General features: G+C 34.5%; 1 protein-coding gene across 19 annotated transcripts in view; it reads left to right on the top strand.

Annotated features, from left to right (window-relative positions):
* Trip12 (thyroid hormone receptor interactor 12) overlaps nucleotides 1-24,603 on the top strand; it is a 145,469-nt gene that overhangs the window by 60,141 nt on the left and 60,725 nt on the right. For 18 of the 19 annotated variants that reach the window (XR_009226286.1, XM_046439938.2, XM_058577467.1 and 15 more), the window contains 3 exons: nucleotides 15,696-15,801; nucleotides 18,952-19,088; nucleotides 24,374-24,457. Coding sequence is in view for 18 of the 19 variants with exons in the window: in XM_046439938.2 (XP_046295894.1) it covers nucleotides 15,696-15,801; nucleotides 18,952-19,088; nucleotides 24,374-24,457 (327 nt within the window). In the remaining variant the exon portion in view is untranslated. The remainder of the gene's footprint in view (nucleotides 1-15,695; nucleotides 15,802-18,951; nucleotides 19,089-24,373; nucleotides 24,458-24,603) is intronic. The other variant, XM_046439950.2, reaches the window with a different exon arrangement.

Here is a 24,603-nt window from a genome sequence, read left to right as displayed (position 1 = left end):
AACAGATTTCTTTTAAAAAAATATTTATTTTTTAGTTGTAGTTGCACATAATACCTTTATTTATATGTGGTGCTGAGGATCGAACCCAGGGCCTCGCATATGCTAGGCTGAGCGACAACCCCAGCCCCAAATAAATGCATTTCTTCATAAAGAGTTTATATAAGGAGGCTTAGAATTGGTAGGTAATTTCTCTGGATTTGAAATAATGGTATTTGGGACAAGGAGAATACTTCATACAGAGCTAAAAGTCTTAGATTTGAATCTCACTAAGTTGTGATTATGGGAAGTTTGTGAGTTTTTAAATTGCTAAATATGCACAATAGTATTTGGAGAATAAATGAATATGTGTGGAGACTTGGCATAGTGCTTAGTACATGGGCATCACAAAATTTAGGGTGTACAATTGAAATTAATAGCTTAAGGCAGAAAATACAGAGAACAACATTTTGAGACTGAATATTGAAAAATCCTGACCACTGATCAGGTTAAGGTAGTTATTTTTAGATTTGGGAGACTCAAGTTTAACATGCTGTTATTTCCTGGTTTGTGAGGTTGAGCAAATAATTTAGCTATAATTATGATGCTATTCTTATTACAAAGTAATAATATTCATTCTTATAAAAAGAGTAAATGTGAGAACCACTTTGTGAAATTAAAATATCATTTAATCTACCAGTATAAAATGGTGTATGAAGAATTGTGGTCTTGTATTTGAAGGGCTTTTTATATATCAGGGCTTATTGGTGGCATTTGTTATTGCATTAATCCAAAGGGCAGAAGTAGTTTTGATGGAGAAAAGTTGATAGATTTCTTATTCATTCAGACCTCAGTGGGAAAGACATAAGTAAATGGAATAGGCCTCTTAGTGATATAGAAAAACGCTTCAGACTTGGTAGTTTTTTTTCCCCCCACAGATATCATTTGTTTCTTCCAGTTTTTAAGACTCAGTAAATCTGTTTGTTGGATGTTAAACCTTTCTTCAGGAAAGACTGATTATAAGGCATGATTGGTTTATTGGGTAAAGGAAAAAAGTTTTTGAATTATAGAAATAATGGTACCTTCACGGTGCTTCTGAAAAATGATTTTTCATGGTCAAATATTACTCAAGGAAATTCAAGATATACATTAACATTGCAAACTGTGAGACATCTTCATTATAATTTCTGCTTAACCCAGTTTTCTTTACAGATTTATTTGACCAACTGTTTTTACCTCAGGAGATAGCAGTGGATTATGGAGTACACTTTTGGAAGTGATACAGTCAGGACACTTAAGTAGAAAAACCTTTTGCAGTTTGTTACTTTGGGAAGGGTTGATAGGTTGGTGAACGTGTATGTTCCTTGTGAGGAACTAGGGCTGGCAGAAGAGCTGGTGAAATAACTATCTTAGTCATGGAGTCTTCTGGAGCATTACTGCTTGCCATCTCCAACTGATCAAAATAGCTCTGTGATAGAGGTCACTCTGTATCACTTGGTAGAGATCTTGAGACTACCACAGAAAGGATAGTCCTGTGTGATAATTTTTAATGTGTATTTGTAAATTATTGTAGCTATTATGTTCTGTTTAACCAAGTCAGCAAACATTCTTACAAATTTATATAGCATAAATGTAAAACCAGTAGGATGGTTTTAAAATATAATATTTAATACTTTAAATAACTTAGTTTGCCTTCAGAATATATTTTGCTAATCTGCCTTTTTAAAAATCGCAATAATTTCAAAATGTGAGTAGTAGATGGTAGCACAGAATTATAAGACACAATTGGTGATCAAAATCTGAGTAATTAGGAAACTTATTTATAGAAAATTTAAAGGTATTATATTTCCAGTCTGTGTCTATTTGTAGCTCTAGTTTACTCTCCATTATTTAAAGTGGACAACATGTGCATATTATTAATAACATGGTGAGCTTATTTTCATCTTGAGTTTTATACTCTGCTGGTGACTTGCATACAGCTTGTGGCCATTATTAGAACTAAACAAGAATCAGGCTAGTGATGAATTCTGAGAAGGAATTCAACTTGAATTTAGGGCCCTTTCCATCAATCTGAGACTTGTTACTTTTCATCACTAGCATAGGGGGAAGAAGAAAGAATGAGTTGAGTAAGGAGAAAAGAACTGGGAAGTCAGATGATTTTTGGTTTCACCTTTTTGTGTCTTGTAGGATCATCTCTCTTGAATTGAAAAAGTTGTGGGTTATCTTTGAGCTTTTCTATATTACACAGCTTCTATTAAAACAACTTAGCAACTTAAAAAAGTTTTAATAGTTCCCAACAAACAATATTTTTTGAGCCTTTAAGAAAGTCAGTAAATTTAAAAAGACATGCCAAATTTGAAAAAGATCAGTAAAAAGAAACATATCTTTGGCTTCTGTTAAAAAAGACTTTGCTTTGTTTTACATTGCTCATGAATTATAAGTGACCATGTTATATGTTTGAGTAAACTACAAATTGTCAAATTAATCTGATCCATATCAGGTAAAATCACTCTTCTCTACTCTGGCCTGTGTTCTGTAATATCTTTGACACTTCTAATTCTAAAATATGTTATTAAAAACAAAAATCCAGAAGATATAGAAATCTATAAAGAAGAAAAAGATGTCAGTTTTAATTTTGTTCATGAATGGCTACTTCTTTTTTGGTGTGTATCTTTCTCAAATTTTTCTCTTATTTATTAACAAGAGAGGTTTAGTCAAGGATTAAATAAGATTTCTTATTAAAAATTAGCAGTCATAGCCTTATGTGGAGGTGTATCTCTCATCCAACTTATTATTTTTTTCAAAATAATAATAAAAAGGGCGGGGGATATAGCCTACTGGTTGCCTAGTATGAATAAGGTTCTGGGTTTAGTCTCCAGTACTACAAAACCCCCCAGCAGTCTTCTCATCACACTGTTTTTTTTCCCCAAAGCTGATTATCTTGATATTCACTTGTCTATAGATTATGTGCTATACATGTCCATTTGATTTTTTTGTAGTTTGATCTCTGTTTCACCTGCTTTATAGAAAATTAGGATTTTGCCTTCCAGCATCATCTTATCTCCTCACCCAGTAAACAAATAAATACTGCAGATACTTCCCCACTAATTACCACCAGTTTATGTAAATGTCATCTATACCAGCCACATGGGAATGTTTCCTTTCTTACTGCATGTTTGTTTTTCCTGAATTTAATGATGATATCTTTGTTTTCCTTACTTTTCAGTGATGCATCACTTCCTCACTCCATGCTGCATACTGATTGCCTAATTTTTTCCTCAAGCTGTCTTCATGGCATCTGTTTCATCTTCCTGAAGACATGAGGCCTGGGAATAGTTGCTGTTTAGGCCTGGTTACAGTACCTTTTTTTAAGCTTTGAGGTTTTTCTTTAATCTTTAGTTTTTCTAGATCCCATATCGTGTTTCTTGTTTTAGTGGAACATATCTTCCAATTGCTTTCTAAGAAAAACTAATGAGATTTTTAAAAAGCTTTGTCCTTTTTTTTTTTTTTTTCAAGATTTTGAATACCTGGAAGTTATCACCTTGTTACCTGTTTAATAGATCAGTTGGATGTAGAATTTTGAATCAGGAAGTATCTTCAAAATTTTTGAAAAACTATATTATCTTAGTTTTCAGTGCTAGAACCATTTCTTTTCCTGACCTTTTGTCTATGTAATTCATTTCTGTGGAGGCTTGCAGGTCTTTATTTACAATATTTAGAAAAGTCAAGATATTGCCCATTGTTGGGTGTTTTGGTTTCATTCCTTCTAACCAATTATCCTGGCTCCCCTGGGTCTCAGATGTTCCCCAAGACAGGAGTTTCAGCTCTCACACCAGGATGTTTTTTCAATCACTCTTACCTTGTTTTCTCCTTTTCCATTTCCTATTATATGGGGATGGTCTTGATCTGACCTCCTTTTTCTTGCTTTCTTTTTAAAAATGTTCTGTTTCTGATTGGTTTCTTTGTCTTCCAACCTTTCTGTTGATTTTGCTTCTGTTAACACTTGTTTGCGGTCTTGTTTTATTTTCAAGAGATTGTTTTCATATTTTATTCCCCATAGAATCCTGTATTTGGTCTGTGGAACTAAGTTTTTTGTTTATTTTTGGAGGGGATTTATTTTGGGGTAGGTTTTATTTTTTAAACTATGAAGTTTTCTCAGATGCTGTTAATTCCTGGTTGTTTTCTCATACTCAAGTGTAAGGTGAGACCAAAAATCTAATTTGTGAAGTTTGGAGTATGAAAATGAGATTTGGCGAGATTCATTGTCTACTGATCTGGTCGGGCTGTTTTGTTGTGAAACTTCATTTTATTTTTAGATTTATTTATTTACTTTTTTTCCTGGTAGTTCTGTAGGCCTAATTATTTCAAACTCCTGCCTTAAGGTAAAGGCTTAGGTGCCAGAGTGCTAGGAGAATAAACTGAAGAAGAGGTTTGAGAAAGAAGTGGAGAGTATATCATCTAGTATTTATGCACTTGATCCCCCTCCCCTCTCTGCATTTATGATATGCTGCACCTATTTGCAGCTGTGTACTTTGAGAATGCATATGTTTTATACGCAGTAAATAATGATCCAGAGTTTTGCTGGCCCAGGAGAGGCACAGTTGTCCAGCTATGCAAGTGGGGGAGGGGAGCTGGGAATCTCGCTGCTTCACAAACACCCCCTCAGTTAATCCTCAGTTTTAACACCAGAACTACCCCCAGAGAATCTGGTATTATCAGCCCCTGAGCCTTTTAGGGTTTCCATATTTTTTAATCTGATAGTTGGTACTTATTTTAGTTTTATACTTAGAGCTTTTGGACTTCCCAGTGCATATACCTCTGGTATTGCAGTCTCTCTTCCATTCTATTCATCTGTATTGATTTGTTTCAAAAATTTTTTTTTTAAGATATTGTCTTTTTTTTTTTTTTGCCTATTTTGCTCAGTCTGGCCTCGAACTCTTGATTCTTCTGCTTCAGTCTCCTGAGTAGCTGGGATTTGTTAGAGTCTGTAAACAAGTCAGGATGGCGCCTGGCATTTTGCCAGAGAAATGTTAGAGTCTGTAAACAAGTCTGGATGGCGCCTGGCAAAATGCCAGAGGGAGTGGTTTGTGAAGTAACGCCAGTGAGCCATTAAGTGTGGAGATTCCTTATTGGTTGACTGATGTATCTAGTTTATGCTAATTAAAGTAAGCTGTGTGGAATGTATAAATACCTCTGTAGTCCTACAATAAACTGCTCCTACTCCTGCTCCTGCTATATCAATCTACACAAGTTCTTCGTGTCACACACCCCCCCTCCCCTCTATTTTGCCCAGCCAGCTGGGCTGGATTAAAGGCATGTGACACTGTGCCTATTATTTCTATTTAATAGTATTTCATGAGGGGACAGGAGTAAATGCCCATGTGTTCAGTCTTCTGTGTTTACCCAAAGGCAGGCACTTTTCTGTGTATGTGCACATCTTTTCTAAGAAGCAGGATCTTGCTATACATGATGGTGGTAACTTTTTTGAGTATGCATTTTGTGCCTGGCTCCATAATTGATACTTGACATATGTCAGATTTCAGCCTCATAATTACAGAATGAGGTAATATCCATATTTGAAGTGTAGAGACACCAAAGTGTTTTACTTGTTTAAACATTAAGACTTTCCTCCTGTCAAAAAACTACAAACTACATGATATTAAAAGTAGCCACATATGGCTATATCTTAGTTAATTAGTAAATGAGCATTTACATTGTTCTAAATTTTTAAATTAAACATAGCTTTGTAATTTACACCGTTATTTTCTTGTTTGGTCACTGGTTATGCCTCTTTTAAATATTAATAGATGTTTTGAAATTGCTCATAGAAATATGAATTTATATTTCCACTAGTGGTTTAAAGGTGCCAATTTATTTGTTTCATTAACTAATAGTTGTTTCTATAGATTTTAATTACCATATTGTTCTTTATTTAACTCTTTTTTTATTTTCAGTTGTTCCTTTCTGCAAAAAATAGATCAATATCTTCGTGCCTTTCTACTATTTTTAATATTGTTGAATCATTGCATGAAGTGGCTATGCTTTGACTAGGAAATAATACTTTTGCTTAGAAAATTGTATTTGGATTTTGCTTATTATCCACAAAAATCAGTCTCTTATTACCGAGTTATTTAAAAATTTATGACACCTTTTTATGTGATCATAGATTACTTTTCATTTCATGAGTTTATTGTATCAAAGTAAACTATTAATAAAGATATATATGCTTGAAGGTAGTCATAGAATATTCAAGGCATGCCAGAGTCTCATGATTCTGTTGACTAGTTTCAGGTGTAAATGTCTTTTGACTCTTAAAGGACTTAAAGCTGTTTACTGAAAGGGTAACCATAGTTACTTTTCTTTATTAATCTAATAATCTAAGATTATTAATCTTACATTTTAATCTAAGTTTTCTCAGCAAAATAGTCCTAAAATATGAATGGTAAGTTAAATTCCTGATGGGTTGTAATAATCCAAGGAAATGGATGATTCTTACAGTGAAGATTATGGAACACTGAGAGAAATTGAAAAGGACATACACATACAAAACAACAACAAAACAAAACAAAAAAACAAGACATTTTATTGTTCATGGGTTGGAAGGATTAATGTTGTTAATATCCATTCTATCCAAAGTAATTTACATTGAATATGCAAGTCAAAATATCAGTGACATTCTTGAGTTAATTTTTCCTATGGTCTGAGACATTTCAGACTAAAAATTTCATACCATTTTTCCTTTTTTATTTTCGAAGTTCAGCTCTGTGAACATTTTCTGTAAAGGGCCACATAAGTATTTTAGGTGTTTCTCACCCCATACAGTCTATTACATCACCATCTGCTTTTATTACAACTCCATAAAAATATAGAAACCATTCTTAGCTTGAAGCTGTATAAAAAATACCATCAGCTGGATTTGGCCTCCAGGGCACAATTTGACAACTCCTACTTAGAGTGAAATTTTTAATGTAGTAATTTCTTGTAATCAGAATTTTGGGGTTTTATGTGATACTCAACTAAAATTTAACTGAAAAAGAACTCTGTCCACATGAGTGGTAAGGCCAAGAGATTGGCTGACTAAAGGCTTGGATGGATCCAAGAGGTCAAATGAACATGGCCTAACATCCAAACCTTGTGGCTTAAGGACCCATCACCTCCTCTTCCTCTATAGCCCTCCTTCCAAAAAAACAAGGGCACACTGTCTCATCATTCATCTATCAATTTGTAGGGACCTCACTAGTTTCCTTGGGTCATATGCTTATCCTTAAATTAGAATCATTGTGATGATTAGAGATCATAGAAATAGTCTGGTCTGAGTCCCACTTGTGCACAGATTGATGATCTCTAACTTACAATTGTGTGTCTTAAACTTTTCTGACTTTACAGTGGTGTTAAAGAACACCAGTCATTCTGGTTTTCACTTTTAATACAGAATTCAGTAAATTACATGAGATATTATTCAATAGTTATTAAAATTGGATTTGTATTAGATGATTTTATCCAACTGTACGTTGATGTATTTTGTTCATGATTAAGGCAGTCTGGGTAAAGCTATGTTGATTGGATAGATATATTAAATACATTATTGACTTACAGTATTTTCAGCTTCCGAGTTTATAAGAATGTAATCCCCATCATAAGTTGAGAAGCATCTGTCTTTAGAGTGTATCGTGAATGACAGTTTCTTTTGTACCACATGGAGAAAGGGCAGGACATAAGCTTCCTAGAAAATTGAAAAACAGAAAAAGCATGGTGCTCAGAAAAAGGATTGCTAGACATTAGGTATAGCCATCTTGTTTGTCTTTTATCATCACTCCCAATTGAATATATAAGCCTGGTATGGTGTCACATGCATATTATTCCAGTTACTTGGGAGGCTGAGGCAGGAGAATTGTTAATTTTAGGCCAGCCTCAGCAACTTAGATCCTATATCAAAATAAAAAATGTGTAGTTTACTGATCAGAGTGCCCAGGGTTAAATCCCAAGTACTGAGGGGAAAAAAATTGGAAAGTTCAGTAAGTTGCATATCTAGAATACTTGATAATAAAGGGGGCTATATTTCCATTGTAGGATTATGTAATAGGTCTGATATATGTATATTTCATATAAAAGATTAGCATACCTTCTATAGAGATTATGTAAGAATATTAAATATAAAAAAATGACAGTGAATATGTACTGTTAATTTTTAAAAATATTTTGTTAGTTGTTGATGGACCTTTATTTGCTTATATTTATGTGGTGCTGAGAATCGAACCCAGTGCCTCACACAAGCTAGGCAAGCGCTCTACCGCTGAGCCACAATCCCATCCCTTAGTTGTTAATTTTTAAGTGGTTCAGTAAAATTAAAGAATAGCAACCATATAGTGTTCTATCTTGTTGGTTCCTCTAGTAGACAGACATGTACTAGTGTTTGTTTTTCCTACAAAGAACAGAATTGGAATCATGTCACAGTTGTCTACTTAATAAGAAATACCTAGAAAATTTCAAATAGAAAAGAAAAATCTGGGTCCAGTGGTGAATGTCTATAATTCTAGCAGCTTGGGAGATGGAGGCAGGAGGATATAATTTTGAGGCCAGCCTCAGCAACTTAGGCCCTAAGCAAATTAGTGAGACCCTGTATCAAAATAAAGTCTGTGAATGTAGCTCAGTGGGGAAGTGCCCCTGGATTCAATTCCTAGCTTCCCCCAAGAAAAGTAAAGTGCACCCAAAAGTGTGTTAACTATTTTTATTTAAATGTAAATATCCAGAAAATATCTAGGCCACTGTCAACACTTTCTCTCTTGGTTCATTTAAAATGTTTCTCTTTTTTTTCTCTCACAAAATGCTTAAGGCTACAGTCAATACATATGCAGTTTAAATGTTTCACATTTTAAAAGCCACCCTTTGCAAAAGGACTCACTTTTTTAAAAAGGATGAAGCTGTGAGCTTGAGCAAATCAGTTTGGGGCTAGCAATGTACATTATTGGGGAAAAAAAGTATATTGTAGAACAAATTACATTTTTTTTAAAAGCAGTATCAGGTTTTGGTTTTAGATACATCTGAAAGTAGAGTGTATTTTCACATTATACATACATGGGCTATAACATATTCTAATTAAGATCCCATTCTTGTTATTGAACATGATGTGGATTTATACTGGTGGTGTATTAATATATGAACATAGGAAAGTTCCATCCCATTCATTCTACTGTCTTTCCTATTCCTATCCCTACTCCCCTCCCTTCATTCCCCTTTGTCCAATCCAATGAACTTCTATTCCCTTGTCTTGTGTGTGTTAACACTGATTACAATTTTTGAGAGTACAATATAGCTGCCAATTTCTTTTTAAAGATTATAGTAACAAGTGCATAAATTCTTGTTCCCATATAAGGTCAAGAGCTTTGAGAAAAGTAGCTTGTTTGCATTTATTTCTGACTTGATTATTTAAAGACTTTGTGGTTAAGAGTATATTAATCTTAACAGTGATATTCCGGTTGCTTTTCATAGTGGCATCATAAAAATAAATGCTAAATATAATTTTTCTGCGTTACAGAACTTGGGAAAGAGATGTGCATTTATGTAGACCTATGCACATGTGTTCTATTGGTTTTTGCTGCAGTCTGGCTGGGCACAAAATCATGAGCCACTCAAGCAGGAACAAACTTTATTTCCAAAAGTCCATGCACGCGGCCTTCTCCCAGGACACACTACTCCGACAGGAAATCCCTCCTCTGGAATTCTCTCCTACCGCACTTCCCTGACCAATGGGAAATCTCCTGGAGTCCCGGGAGAGCTCCAAAGTAGCAGGCCTAGGCAGACAGCAGGGGTCTAATTTCCAATTGAATGCGCATCTTAACATAATCATTATCATCTCAGTGGCTTGCTGGGGTCACCCACCTTTCAACCAAAAATGCCATGTGTCATTCCTACTTGGCTATGGCTCTCAGCAGGTTTTATCTTCTGTTGATATACTCTTTGCTTGGCTAGTAAAATGAAGGAAATAACTCTACAAATACTGTATTGGTTTATAGGTAGTTCTAAAATTTTCATTTAAACCAGTAAGGTAGAAGTTTTATCACCTTGCCAGAAATATATTGAAGATGTAGTAGTCTGTTAGGCATCAAAAATAAGCTTAGGAGTCATGTAGTTGATTGGACTACACACGTGTAAATATTTTTGTGTTTTGAATAAGAATCATCATCATAACTTATCTATGAAAGTGCTTTTGAACAACTCAAATTCTTCAAGATTGTAAGGATAGTATATTAGAGCAGTGTCAGATACTGAATAGCAAAAGAAAGTTAAGCTATCTTTTTCTTTCTTTTTTAAAATTATTTTTTAGTTGTAGTTGGACACAATACCTTTATTTATTTATTTATTTTTATGTGGTACTGAGGATTGAACCCAGGGCCTCACGTGCTAGGTGAGCGCTCTACCTCTGAGCTATAACCACAGCCCAAGTTAAGCTACCTTTTTCTAAAAAGTCATTTACCAAACTGCTTCATCTTGTACTTTGCCATTTCTAATCTTCTAAAAACATTTTAGACTTTTGGGAAGAATTATTTATAAAAAAATTTTTTTTTGACTTGGTTTGTTTACAAATACTAAGTAGTTACAATCATCAGTTTTACCCTGTTCAAGTCATCGGGAGCAAAGATAATAATACTTATACAGAAGAGCTAGTTTTTTTCTCCCATCTTGGTTTTAGGCAGTGTTGCAAATAGTGATGCTCCTTTTCCACTGGAGAGAGCATAACATATAATAACTCTTTCACCAGGCAAATGGATGACATTCTTTCAGAAAACAAAATGTTTGGAGTTATCTGTCAATTTATTAGGCTAGATGGGGTCATGACAACAGCCTAATTAGTTATTTTATATTATAGTCTGATTATAATATCAGCTCTAAATGTTTTTATGTCTGCTATTTTGGTTGTTCTTCTCTGGCGTACCTCACTGCAACTTAGACTGGTGCTCTTAAAAGTTTAATACCACAAATGGATAACTAGATTGTGGCATGTAAATCCACTCAAGAATACCATTTAGCAATGAAAGGAATGGACTACAGCCAGGCCCAGTGATGCATGTCTGTAATACCAACTGCTTGGGAGGCTGAGATAGAAGGATCGTGAGTTCAAAGCCAGCCTCATCAACGGTGAGGTGCCAAGCAACTCAGTGAGACCCTGTCTCTAAATAAAATACAAAGTACAGCTGGAGATTTGGCTCAGTGGTTGAGTGTCCCTGAGTTCAATCCCCAGTATCCCCTCCCACCAAAAAACAAAAAAGCCTTTTCTTTGTCCACCGTCATTTGATTGCTGATGTACATGTGTCATGTGTATAACACATGGGAAACTATATGCCCCTCTCCTCCCCTCACTCCCTCTGCACATTCCAAAGTTTGTTCATTCTTCCCTACTTGGTTCGTTTATAAATACAAAGTATTTGTAAACAAATTTGTTTAGTATTTGTTCTTCTTGCCACCCCCAATGAATCAGCTTCCTCTTATCAGAGAAAACATTCCACCTTTGATTTCTTGGGATTGCTTATTTTACTTAGCATAATACTCTCTAGTTCCATCCATTTGCTTACAAATGTCATAATTTTATTCTTCTTTAAGACTGAGTGTGTATGTGCCACATTTTCTTTATCCATTCATCTGTTGAAGGGCATCTAGGTTGGTTCCACAGTTTAGCTATTATGAATTGAGCTGCTATAAATGTTGATGTGGCTTCTTCACTGTAGAATGCTGATTTTAAGTCCTTTGGATATTAACTGAGCTATAGGAGAGCTGGGTCAAATGGTGGTTACATCCCAAGTTTTCTGACAAATCTCCATGACTCATCACCAGCAATGTATGAGTGCATCTTTTTCCCTACATCCTTGTTAACACTTATCATTGCTTGTAGTCTAGATAATTGCCATTCCATCTGGAGTGAGATGAAATGTTAGAGTCATTTTGATTTGCATTTCTCTAATTAATAGAGATGATGAACATTTTTTCATGTTTGTTGATTGATTGTATTTCTTTTGTGAAATGTTGGTTCAGTTCCTTAGCCCATTTGTTAATTGGGTGATTTGTTTTGGTGTTAGGTTATTTGAGTTCTTTATATATCCTGGGGTAAAGTTTTTCTCTATGGGTTCTCTTTTTAACTCTCTTTCCTTTTCCTGTGCAGAAGGTTTTTAGTTTGAGGCAATCTCATTACTGCTGTTACCCTTGATTTGGGGTCATAATTAAGAAATTATTCCTCAGGCCAATGTCATGGAGCTTTTTTATTAGGTTTTTTTTACAGTAGCATTATAATTTTAAACATTGCATCTAAGTAATTGGTCTATTTTTAGTTGATTTTTGTATATGATGAGAAATAATGGGCCCTGGTTTCCTCCTTCTAAAAACAGCTGTCCAGTTTTTGCAGCACCATTTATTGACAAGACAGTCCTTTTTCATTGTGTGCTCTTGGCACCTTTATGGAGAGTCAGTTGTCTGTGTGGTGTGCGGTGCTGTTCTGTGCTCTGTATCCTGTTTCATTGGTTGATAATGTCTGTTAATGTACTATTACTGTGCTGTTTTGATTATTACAATTTTGGAATACATTTTGAAATGCAGTAATTTGATACTTGCGGTTATATTTGGTCAATATTGCTTTGGCTACTTACGATCTTTCATGTTTCCACATGAATTTTAGGATTTATTTTTTATTTTGTGAAGAACGACATTGAAATATTGATAGGGATTGCATTAAATTTGTACAACACTTTGGGTGATATGTACATTTTAACAATATGAATTCTCCCATTCCATCAACACAAGATGTCTTTTTATTGTGTCATCTTTAGTTTCTTTCATCAATGTTTTATAATTTTTAGTACATGCATCTCTCACCTTCTTGGTTGATTTTGTTTTCAAGATTTTTGTATTTTGTTTAAATACCAACACACCTGGCTCAAGCTCCATATTTTCCTAATGATTTCTGTCCAGATGATCTGTCTAGTTTCGAAAATGGAATTTTGCTCTGTTTCAGATTTTTGATATTTTCTTTATAAATTTCAGTTTTCTAAATATACTTAAAATTGTTATTTATTCTTGATGAATTGACTATCATTATTTAATGACCTATTGTTTCTTTTCTTAGTGTTTGACCTAATGTTTATTTTGTCTGAAATACGTTTAGGTATACTTATGTTTTTGGTTTCTGTTTGTTGTAGTATCTTTTTTCATCCCACAAAGGAACTTTATGGACATGAGCGAATACCTTTGTCAGATTCATTGAATCATACATATAAAATCAATACTTATTATCATACTTGAATAAAGATTAAAAGAAATCTAAATACTAAAGTCTTATCTTCGTGCCTAAAGAGTGAAAGCATAAAACACTTTGAAAAGTTACATCGTACCAGGTATGGTGTTGCACACCTGAAATCCACCTTCTTGGCAGGTTGAGGCAGGAAGATCACAAGTTCAAAGCCAGCCTGGTCAATATCCAGACCCTGTCTCAAAATGAAGAGGGCTGGAAGTGTAGCTTAGTGGTAGAATACTTACCTAGTATGCATGAAACCTGATTTCAGTCCCCAATATCACCAAAAATTAGCATTGTTTCAGTAGCTCACAATACATTTATTTAAATATTTTAGTTTTTTGTTTTTCCACAGTGCCTTTATTTATCTTTATGTGGTGCTGAGGATCAAACCCAGGGCCTCACACATGCTGAGTCACAACCCCAGTCCTAAATATTTTATTTTGATTTCACTAAACATGAAGATTTGTGCTGTCCATTTACTGTATCATGGTATATTATATAGGTAGTTTAGTATTACATGTGTTAAGTCACATTACTGACCATAATAGGAGTTTTTTTTTTTTTTTTTTTTTTGATGCTGGGGATTGTGAACCCAGGGCCTTGTGCATGCAAGGTAATTTCTCTACCAACTGAGCTATATCCCCAGGCCTAGAAGGGTTTTAAAAGTGACCTCTTATTATATTAATAAGTGATAGCACTTCATTTTTGGAATGTTTTAGTAGGATTTGTACTGTGTTTTCCCCTAAACTATGTCTTTTTGGTTTACTTTCACTTGTCAATAGAGTTCATATTATAATTAAATGTTCTGAAACACTGTAAAATGTTTTTAATATTAAAAAATACTGATACAATTAACTGAATGAATTAAACTTTCTCCTTTGCTGTGTCGTGTTTTCTGTGTTTCTCAGATGACCAGGGTGTGTGCCAGCGCAGAGATAGAATAGGATAGGGATAGCAGGTGTAGGTATGTGCTTACATCAGATAATTCTGGTGATACGTTGTATAAAAAATCAACCTCAGAATTAAATTGAAAATTAAATTTTAGAGCAAATCCTATTTTGCTAATTAACCCCCCTCCCTCATGGTGTTCACCTATGTTGCCCAGGCTGGATTTGAACTCTTGGGCTTTTCAAAGTCATCTTCCTGCCCAGTCTTCCAGGTAGCTTGGACTATAGAGATCTGCCAGTGTGCCTAGTTAAAGTATCATTCTTTGAACCTTTTCTATGAGCTTCAGATGTCCAGCTAAACTTCCACAAAAGTTATTTTTTGGGAAAAAGAAAAAGTCCCAAAAACTGTGACTTCGATTTCTAAATAATAATGCCTGTCGGAACACGAGCTTTTGCTTCATGAAGCATGTGTTTTGTTTAAAGATTATTGAATAACTTTTCACTCATCAACTTTCTGTATATATGGTATAAAGACTATTCCAAGTTGAATGAACTGTAGTATTGAGAGTTTAAAGATCAAGATGTCTAGAATCCTTTTTATAACTTATCTCTTTGACCTTTCACTGGTGCTTTTAACACAATTGAGAGGAAAGAATAACTTGTCTTTTCACTTTTAAGCAATTAAAACTTCATGATAAAATGGAGGGGACTTGCAAGAGTATATCATCGCTGAAGAAGCTCACCTCCAATTAAGATGATGCCATAGTTCTTGTGGAAATATGTTTGCTGACTGTAGAGATCTTTTACTGTTGAAGTCTCTGTTCAGAGAGAGCCTAGTACCCAGAATGACATCATGTAGTGGCACTGTTTGTAGAGTTGTAAGGGGAGGGTGGATGGATGCCATCATGGATTCTCCATAACGTTGTTATCTTTTTAGAGACTATTAACCCTAAATAAGCATTAGGTCGCTTCCAGAAAAGTTAACCCAGAACACTTCATATGTTTTTCTTTCTAATTATACAATATTCTATAAATTGAACATTCTCGTAACATTTATTTGAAATATATGTTCCTTGTTCATGAAGTGGTGTAAAGAAAACATTTTTTCTTCTCAGTTTATTGACAAACCTTGCATAAACACTAAATGGAACAGTTTAAGGATAATATAATAAATTTAGGGGAAATTTAGCACATTTTTAAAATATATAATATATACCATAACAATTCCTTGGCCTTAGTGGGGAAGAGTAGTGAAGAGATTATAGCTCTGAAAGGATGGTTTGGGAGAGGTGGGGCTGTCATGCATTTTATGGGAGAGCTTGAGTCAGATTTGACCCAAAGCAAGAAGACTGATCTGAACTGGAATGCCATGTACCATTAGCTTTCCCATTATTAGTAGGCTAGGTCAAAATCTGACTTTAGCATAGCACTAGATAAGTCATGTAATGATTCTGTGCACTTTTAAACAGGATGATGACAAGGATAATTTTGTAAGTTTTAATTACTAATAGCTTCTCTTCATAAAATTTTACTTTGGTGTTTTCCACGTACAGGTTTAAGAAAATCTACCAAGAAGCGCAGTGAGTCCCCACCTGCTGAGCTCCCCAGTTTGAGGCGGAGCACACGCCAAAAGACCACGGGCTCCTGTGCTAGTACCAGGTAGGTAATTAGTTTTGTTTCCAGTTAACTGTTTCATTTGCTTTCTTTTCCTAAGCTTATTAAAGTCTTGTCAAAATCCTTATTTCTAAACTTTTTTAAAAAAAGTTAATAATGTAAAATAATTTTCCTGGGATACTGAGTAAACATGTTTTTTCTAGCATCACTAAGTATTATTTTTGTGAATTTTCCTTCAATATTTATTCATATTTTCACTCTTTTTGTCATGCTAATTTAAAAAATATCTTTATTTTTTGTTTGTTATGTGGTGCTGAGGATCAAACCCAGTGCCTGACATGTGGGAGGCAAGTGCTCTGCCAACAGTTTTGTGTTCTTCCTCTTCTGCTACACCATTTTTACAATTATTACTAAGTGTTGGGAGATTTGGTTGTTTTTTTTAGTTGGTCTGCCAAGTATATCTAATGAATATCTTCATGCAGATTTGAGATTTTTTTTAAGGTTATGTTTCCTGGTGGTTTAATGAATGAATAAAAAAGGATGCTTATTTTTTTTAAAATTCATTTTTTTCTTTTTACTCATACGTGACATTAGAATCCATTTTGATATGATCATACAAGCATAGAATATGTCTTAGTAACAATCTCATTCTTGTGGATGTACATGATGGAGGGATTTACCATAATGTTTTCATATGTGCATAGGAAAATTATGTCAGGTTCATTCCACTGTCTTTTTCCTATCCCCCACTCCCTTCCCTCCATTTCTTGTTCTCTAATCTACTGAACTTCCCATACATCCCCCTTATTGTGAGTTAGCTTTCACAAATCAGAGAAAACATTTAACCTTTGGCTTTTGGGAACTGGCATTTCACTTAGCATGATAGTTTCCAGATACATCTATTTACGTGCAAATACCATAATAAAGTAATTCTTTTTAATGGCTGAACAATATTGTGTATGTATATACTACATTTTCTTATCCATTTGGGATGCCTATTTTAATGGTTGTAGTATTGCCTTGTTTCTGAAAGTGTTGGCCTTGGTTACTAAGCTAAATGAGAAAGGAAAAGAAAATCTCTTAATTTTTGTATTTCAAAACCTGCCTATCAAAAGAAAGTGTAGTCATTTGAGTGAGTTCTTTCTTCAATTTCTATTTCTCCCAGTTGTTGTGGATATCATTTTCAGACTGTTCACCACCTTTGATGTGTGGAACAGCATATTATTTCACATAGTTTTATTAAAATTCATTGAGAACCTTAGGTTAAAGGAAAAATCTTTTCCTGAGACTTTCAGGCTTGGTGTTTGGTTAAGTGCACTTGTACTGTTAATCACTCTGTAGCCTGATGTTAATTCTCCCTCTTTCATATGTAGTTTCCCCTAGTAATTGCATCAAACCACTGATGAGGCTGTGAATTTAGCTTGCCTCTTTGTTACCCTAACTCAGATAAGCAGAAAAAGATTTTAAGCACTTAAATTGATTCTTCTGTTTTGATTGTTATTAGTGGTGATAATAAGTCATACTATTGTATGACTGATACTAAGTCATAAGAAATGCCATTTTAAATTCTCACTTCTCCACATTTTGGTTTCATTTTTTTCCCCCTAGTGCTAGTAAAAAAAAAAGGTGGAGGGCGCTATACTAAACTAATGCTCTACCAGCAAGCAATAATCCCAGCACTTGCAGTTATTTTCTAATTCTTTAGATTGCTTAAAAATATCTAGAATTTAGTACACATATTTGGTTTTGAGGTTTCTTACTCTTACTTCCAGGACTTCTGAGAAAAAATTCTTCAGAGTTTTAGTTCTGTTTAAACTGTATTTGAATCCTAACTTACCAAAGGTTTGTAGTCTGAAGTATAAACTGAATTCTCTTTGGTTTAAATTTGATTTTTAACTTTTATGTGAAGCTAGATAATTTAGTGTTGTAATTGTCTTACTTTGTCTTTCTCTGTAGCCTTCTTTCCTTCTGCACGTGAACACAGAACTGATGCATGTTAAATGACTTGTAATACACATGGTCATGCTCTGCACAAGCCATCTAGTTCAACTGCCTGGAATACCCTTCCTTAAAATCCTTTTCTGAATTACTTGGGCTTCCACTTAAATTTAGTACCTTGATATCCAACTGAGGTTGTGTCTCTATCTTTTCTTGAAGCAAAAAGCTCCTTGAGGGCGGCAACCCTGTGTATCCAAAAAGTTCAGTCCAGTGTGTTGTACAAATTAGATGTTGAGTGAATTTGAATCCCTGTTATTTATGGCTTTGATGAGTAGTGTTTGAAATGAGCTCCTTTTACCTATGAAAGAAAGTTTAGTTAAACCAACTGTGTTTAGGAAGGACTTTTCATTAATTAGGAAAATAAACTCTTCTAAGTATCCTGAGGTAATTCGGAGCTTTCATACACGTGTCAATTTTGCCTGCTCTCTTTTTCAGGAGGCAGAATTTCACTAGTTTCTTAGTCTAAAATGTTTCAGTATATTTCTTAAGGTAATTTGGGGAGTTGCTGTTTAAATAATAGTTGTAGTACTGTGGGGTCATCTTTTGTTTCTGATTTTTCTATGATGACAAGATCATCATCAAATATAATTCGTTTCATGAAAGATGAATAGTAGTTCTCTTTTCCATACCTCATTCTGTGTCTGTTTGATCTAAACCAGTGTGTTCCCAAAAGCCATCTGTTTGTTTATAAATATTAAGTCTGTTCTTATATAGGATGGAGTTACTGTCCATTTTTAGAATAGTTGTTTTTGGATGATTTAGGTAAACTGGAACATAGAGAATGGGAATGTCTTTCTGTCCTCCTCTTTTCTGCATTGTCAGTGTCTCTTCAATCCAGTGTGTATTAATCTACTTTTTAGCCCCAAAGTGGGGCTCTATTTTAAGTGAATTGAATATTTCTCTTCAGGAGTGGTCACTTTCCCATTTATTTGGAAGTGTTTAAAAATAAAAAATTTCTGCCGGTAAGGATGACAACAACTGCTAGTAACACAAAAGCACGTACTGTGAATGCACTGTAATTCGGAAGAATTTTAAACATACAAAGTCTTGGTTGTTACACATAGTGATTTTCTGCAGCAATTTTTATTTAAAAAGAAGAAATTGGCTTTGTCCTCTATGAATCTGAGCTTTGTGTTGTCTATACATTGCTCCTGGTTCACTGGTTACGCTGCCTATGATGACATTTTTCTGTTGCAGTCGGCGAGGCTCTGGCCTGGGCAAAAGAGGAGCAGCTGAGGCTCGGAGGCAGGAGAAAATGGCAGACCCTGAAAGCAACCAGGAGACAGTAAATTCTTCAGCTGCCCGGACAGATGAAGCTCCCCAAGGAGCTGCAGGTAGATTGGCATTTCTTAAAACACATTTCTCTTATATATTTATTTAGACATAATTATTTTTTACCTGAATATGATGAAATGGGAGGAACATAGTATGCTGAATGTTACCATTAAATAAATTTTTGTTCAAATTTGTTTTACAATATAGCCTTAGTATTTAGATTAATGGGTTTGCCATTTTAAAATTCCCATCCAGTCCAGGTTTGTACAAATAATATTCAAAGGGCTGTCAGGAGGTATTAATTCATTTCTGTTAAAGTTTTTTACATATTGACTAGTGCCTATTGATTGAAAGAATTTAAATTCATAATAAATGAAAACGAGAGGATATGGCTTGAATTACTTCATAAATAAGTGAATTTTAATTTAGAATTTTGTAACCCCTAAAAAATAAGTGTTCCATTTGCACTTAACCTATTTTAATAATAGTATTTAGATGTTTATGGGCTTTTAAAATTTCTTCTTGAAATCTTAGAACAATTAAGGTTTTTTTTTTTCACCCCTTGATTTAACTTTAAATGTGTATCCCTTGCCATTACCAAAATAAAGCTAATACTCTTAGCTGTTAAATGTGGCTACTCAGTTTTAAAATGTAGTTTATCATTGTTGTTTCTTACCAGATAACAAAAATCTTATGAGTCCCTTAAATCAGTGTTATATGTACAGGTTTAGATTTATATAGATACCCACTTTGAACAAAGGTACTTCATGTACTGTGTTTTAATATTAGAATATGTGCTAGTTTGTGTGTGTGTGTGTGTGTGTGTGTGTGTGTGCTGCTTTTGATACTTGGAATTGGACCCAGGAGTGCTTTACCACTGAGCTATAATCCCCAGCCCTTTTTATTTTTTATTAAGTTGTTTAGGACTTCACTGAGGCTGGCCTGGAACTTGCATCCTCCTGCTTCAGCCTCTTAGGTTGTTGGGATTAGAGGCGTGCAACACCACCCTCCTCCTGGCTGTTCTAGTTTTCTTTCATGCCTGTGATGGTCATATTTCATAATGATTTGCTAGGAGCATTCTGGTTTACCCACTACTGTTGTCTTGTCCTGTCTATCTTAGCACTTTTTTTTTTCTTTTTTTGAGTCATTACTCTTTTCCAGTTTGTACAATAAATTATATGGTAGGCTTATTTACAGGATATCTTCTTTGGGGAGATAATTTTTTTTCCTCATAACTTTTCCCTAGAAGAGTCTGAATTGATAAATATTTGGAAAAAACAGAGGCCATTTCATGTGGAGTTCATTGAAGCCATTCATGTTTCCTTCCCTATGTTGTACACTTTTGAGTCTTAGTGTTTATTTCAAGTCTATATATGGAAGTGGGGGCATTTCCAAAATGGATGACAGAAATGGAGCTGCTGAATGTGGCGTTGTTACATTAGACTCTATATTAATTACCATAGCTAACATTTATGGAGCATACGCTCTATTGCAGGCACAGTATTAAACACTATTCATATATTCTTGTTTACTATTCAAAAGAACCTGGTGAAATTTGAGTGCTGTTATTGCCATTTTATAAATGAGGAAAAACTGAGATGCATTCAAGTTAAGCTTACCTAGTTTTACATGTTAGGATATGTGACTCTCAAATCCAGATCTTAAAAATCAACTGCACATTTATAACAGCTGTCTTTTCCCTGGGGGGTTATAAGAGTTTAATTCATATGGATGTAATTGAAGGCTAGAGTGAGGGGGTATAGTGTAAACTTTTGTTCCCTGGTATATTATCTAAGAGAATAAAAGCTTCAGGTGAGTCAGGATAATCAGCTGACTTCCTAAACACTTGAATGTGTTTCACTGCCATTCATATTTGAAATTGCAATGTGAAATAGGTATTTTTCAAGTTTATGTATTGTTGCTGCTGATAAAAGATACGTGTGGGGTGGTCACTGCTATTAGAGGATCAGTGGCCTGACATTTGATGGGTCCCTTATGGATTGTAGGAATTCCTCTGCTGGCTGAATAAAGTATTCATGGGGAAAGGAGTGAATTACTTATCAGCTTCACGTTAAGTTCTTCCATGTATTGTGCTTTAGTTTCCCTGTGTATGAAATATAAAAACCAAACTTCTAAATTTGTGTAGAGTATAGGTTTGTGCTGATGACTTTTAGACTACCATTTGATGAGCATCCAGTTCTCAGACAATGCTTCGTCAGTTGGTATGATACTCCCTTCCAAACAATAAAATGGCAAGGAAAAATAGGCATTGTTTTGTTGATCTGTTCTTTTGCTTTAAGAATCTTCATAATTTCACAAGAAATGATCAGGGTCAAATCATAAAATAAAAATCAGCCTAGTTTTGCAGACTTTTCTTTTCCTAATTACTTTTATTTAGTATCACTACAAATTATGTCATGACCATATGGACCTGATGATGGAGCCCATGATAAGGAATCATTACATTCCTATTGCCATTTCTCTAGTCTTATGACACTAAGGGGGTGGCATCTGTTGCCTCCCTTACTTACACATTTGGTAAATGTTTGCAGTTCCTAGCAAGTAAAATCAAGTTCCACAGCTTTTTAATATTTTGTCTTTTTGTGAAAGAGGTGGCATTGGTTAAAGTATAAAAATTTGGAGTTTTTTGATAGAATTTTTTATATTGCTGCCTTATAATTATACATAATATTAGTATTCATTATTCCATATTCAAACATGCAGAAAGCTATTTCATCAATATAATCCCAAGTATATGATAGAATTTTTGTGTTCTGATTTAAACAATATTTTCTCAATTGTTTTCATTGAAGTATTTATTGTAAACCATAGTTCTGTGAAGATATGGTAGGACTAGATGGGAGACGTACCTGGCTTAAGGAAAAAGAAAGATCAACCATCCTGAAAATCCAGTTATAGTCATAGTTTAACATTTGACTTTGGGGACAGATTTGTACATGTGCTCAAGGAGGTTTAAAGTAAAGACTAAAGAACTTTGTAATTGACTCTTTTTTGATTGATCACATTTTCTTATCTATTGGTCTTCACATAACAGCCACCTCTCTGCTCTTAACTCAAACTAGCCATGTCTTTGGACTAATTTAATTATCTAATTTTTAACAATATGCACAAAAGGAACAACCATGGGTAAATATTTCACACTTGCCATCAAAAGGGTTGGCAGAAGGATCCTTTTCTTTGCTTCTAGTAATTAATTTCTGTCAAGACTGGCTCCGCCCCCCTCCCCACACTCATTTCCACTGAAAAACAGACCAGCTCTGCCCCTTTTTGTAGTGGTTCTATGGCTCCTCTAAAGATTGCAACTCCACTACACTAGAACCTTATCAACTCTTTTAATTATGTGCTTTTATAAATTTTATGTCTTGGTTAATTAATGTCTTTGTGGCACTGCAATTTGAGATATTCATTATGAAAGTCATAAGTATGTTTTAACGAGTAAGGTAAAGTAGAAATCTTTAATGTATGTAAATCTGCAGGACATTTTAAAGTAACACCTAATAAGCCCTCCCGTTAAAACAAAACAAAACACCAAAAACTTTTAAAAAACCAACATTCCCTTAGTGAGGTTTTGGTGGAGTTTTTTGGTTTGCTTTTTAATGTGTGGGTTCCAGAGAATGCCTTAAAAAAACAACCATTTTGTTTATTAAAACTTTGTATTTGCTTTCCACGTGCCAGGAAGAGTCACTTTAATAAACTCAATCATTATTGGTACCTAATACCAGTATTTGTTAACAGGGGCTCTGTATAATGTGAAGAAACAACTGTATTTGAATTAAAAATTACTGCTGAAGAGTATGTTATGGATCTTAAGAGTACAGTCAGTGAAGTCAGACTGTCTGGGTTCAAATCTCTGGTCCATTTGGAGTTCTCTGACTTGGGCAAGTACACTCAAAGTCAAAAAGCCTCAGTTTCATATGCATGATGAATCTTACATCACTTTCTATACTGTGAGGAGATATTTAGACAATTTCTATAGACAGTAAGCATTTAATAAATGTTGCCTATATGTGGCATCATACAGTGCAGTTACTGGATAATCTCCTTTTTCTTCACCAGCACTATGGATTTTGCCAAACATGATACCCTTTAACATTAGCATTAGCATTAGCATTTTGGGTTAATACAGCTCTAAACCATGAAGTTAACATTTTCTGTAAGTGGCAAGACAAGTGTTTTAGACTTGATATGGTTTTTGTTACATTTACTGAATTCTGTGATTGTGTCATGAAAGCAGCCACAGGCAGTATGTCAACAAATGAGTACAGTTATATTCTAATAACTCTTATGCACAAAACCTTGTGGTGGACTGGATTTGGCCTTTGGGACATAGTTTGCTGACCTTTGTTCTTTTTAACACATAAATTTTTCTAAAAAAATTTTGAAATCTCACTGAAGTTACAGAAAATACTCAATGGTGTGTGAAGAAAGGTATAAAAATTCAGAGTTGGTGATTGGTGGGTGCATTGGCATCTTTTTCTTCAGAAAAGCTAATCTTAAATTCACTTTCATTATGCCTCTTTAAAATAGTCTTTCTGGTTTGCATTCTGTCACTCTTAAACGGGGCTTTTAAGGTACTATGAATGATGTGGTTTTTATTTATGTAGATCAGTCATTTGTTTAAAAAGGCTTAGGACTCAGCAGACTTGTGAAGGTATAGCGGGCTGCTAGTTGTGCAGGAACATAGTTTCATTTTTGGTCAGTTATAATAGAATTCACTTCTGTTAGCATATGCTGTGTTTTTTTTTTTTTTTTTTTGTTAGCATTTTGTGTAGTAGTATCCTTCTCAGTCTTCATTCTGCACTAAGTGTTGACATCTTAGTTGCCTTCTCTTCTGTGCTTCATAGCAATGGTTTGCAGCCATCCCTTAGTGATAGTACATATTTCCAGTATTTTGTCCTAGAAATAAGAATATGTAATAGTTTTGCACTACTGAAATTAGAACAGATAAATTATTGTCAGCTATTTATGATATGTCACAGTGGTCTTAGCAATGTTTACCTTAATTGACTTCTGTTAGAGGAGTCCAGGATAAGACTTCATTCAAGAGCAGTTTCAAAGGCATGAGGACTCTGTCAAAAGCCATGTGTGAATAAAATGCAAAGTTTATATTTTTATACTTGTTTAATACTAAAGTAGTTGAGTGCTGCTTTTATTTCTAAATGTTATAGAATGATGTCTAGAATAGCTGAGTGCAATAGAAAGGCAAGTTTAATTGAATTTATTTATTGTAGTCTGTAAAACTTCGGGTTTTCTTTTTTAAAATAAGCCAGACATAATGAGTTTAAATGCTCCTCTCCTAACCTCACCTTCCCCTTCCCCCAAGCCTCTAGTTCTGTTGCAGGGGCTGTTGGCATGACCACCTCTGGGGAGAGTGAATCAGATGATTCCGAGATGGGACGATTACAAGGTAAAGACAGTCGTTGAGCCTACAAGAAAGAGTTTCCATGGACTCTTAGTTACTACTGTTTTTTATTGAAATTAGTTTACATATGTTCAATTGAATATTATTTAGCAGTGCCTGCTCCTCCTTAGTGGTGATTTTATGATTTGGAT

This window comes from Marmota monax, unplaced genomic scaffold (genome assembly GCF_021218885.2).
Source record: "Marmota monax isolate L192 unplaced genomic scaffold, Marmota_monax_Labrador192_F-V1.1 WCK01_AAM20220418_F8-fsc00041, whole genome shotgun sequence".
Classification (NCBI taxonomy): Eukaryota; Metazoa; Chordata; class Mammalia; order Rodentia; family Sciuridae; genus Marmota; species Marmota monax.
Note: the sequence above shows the minus strand (reverse complement) of the source record. Positions and strands in the feature narration are given on the sequence as shown.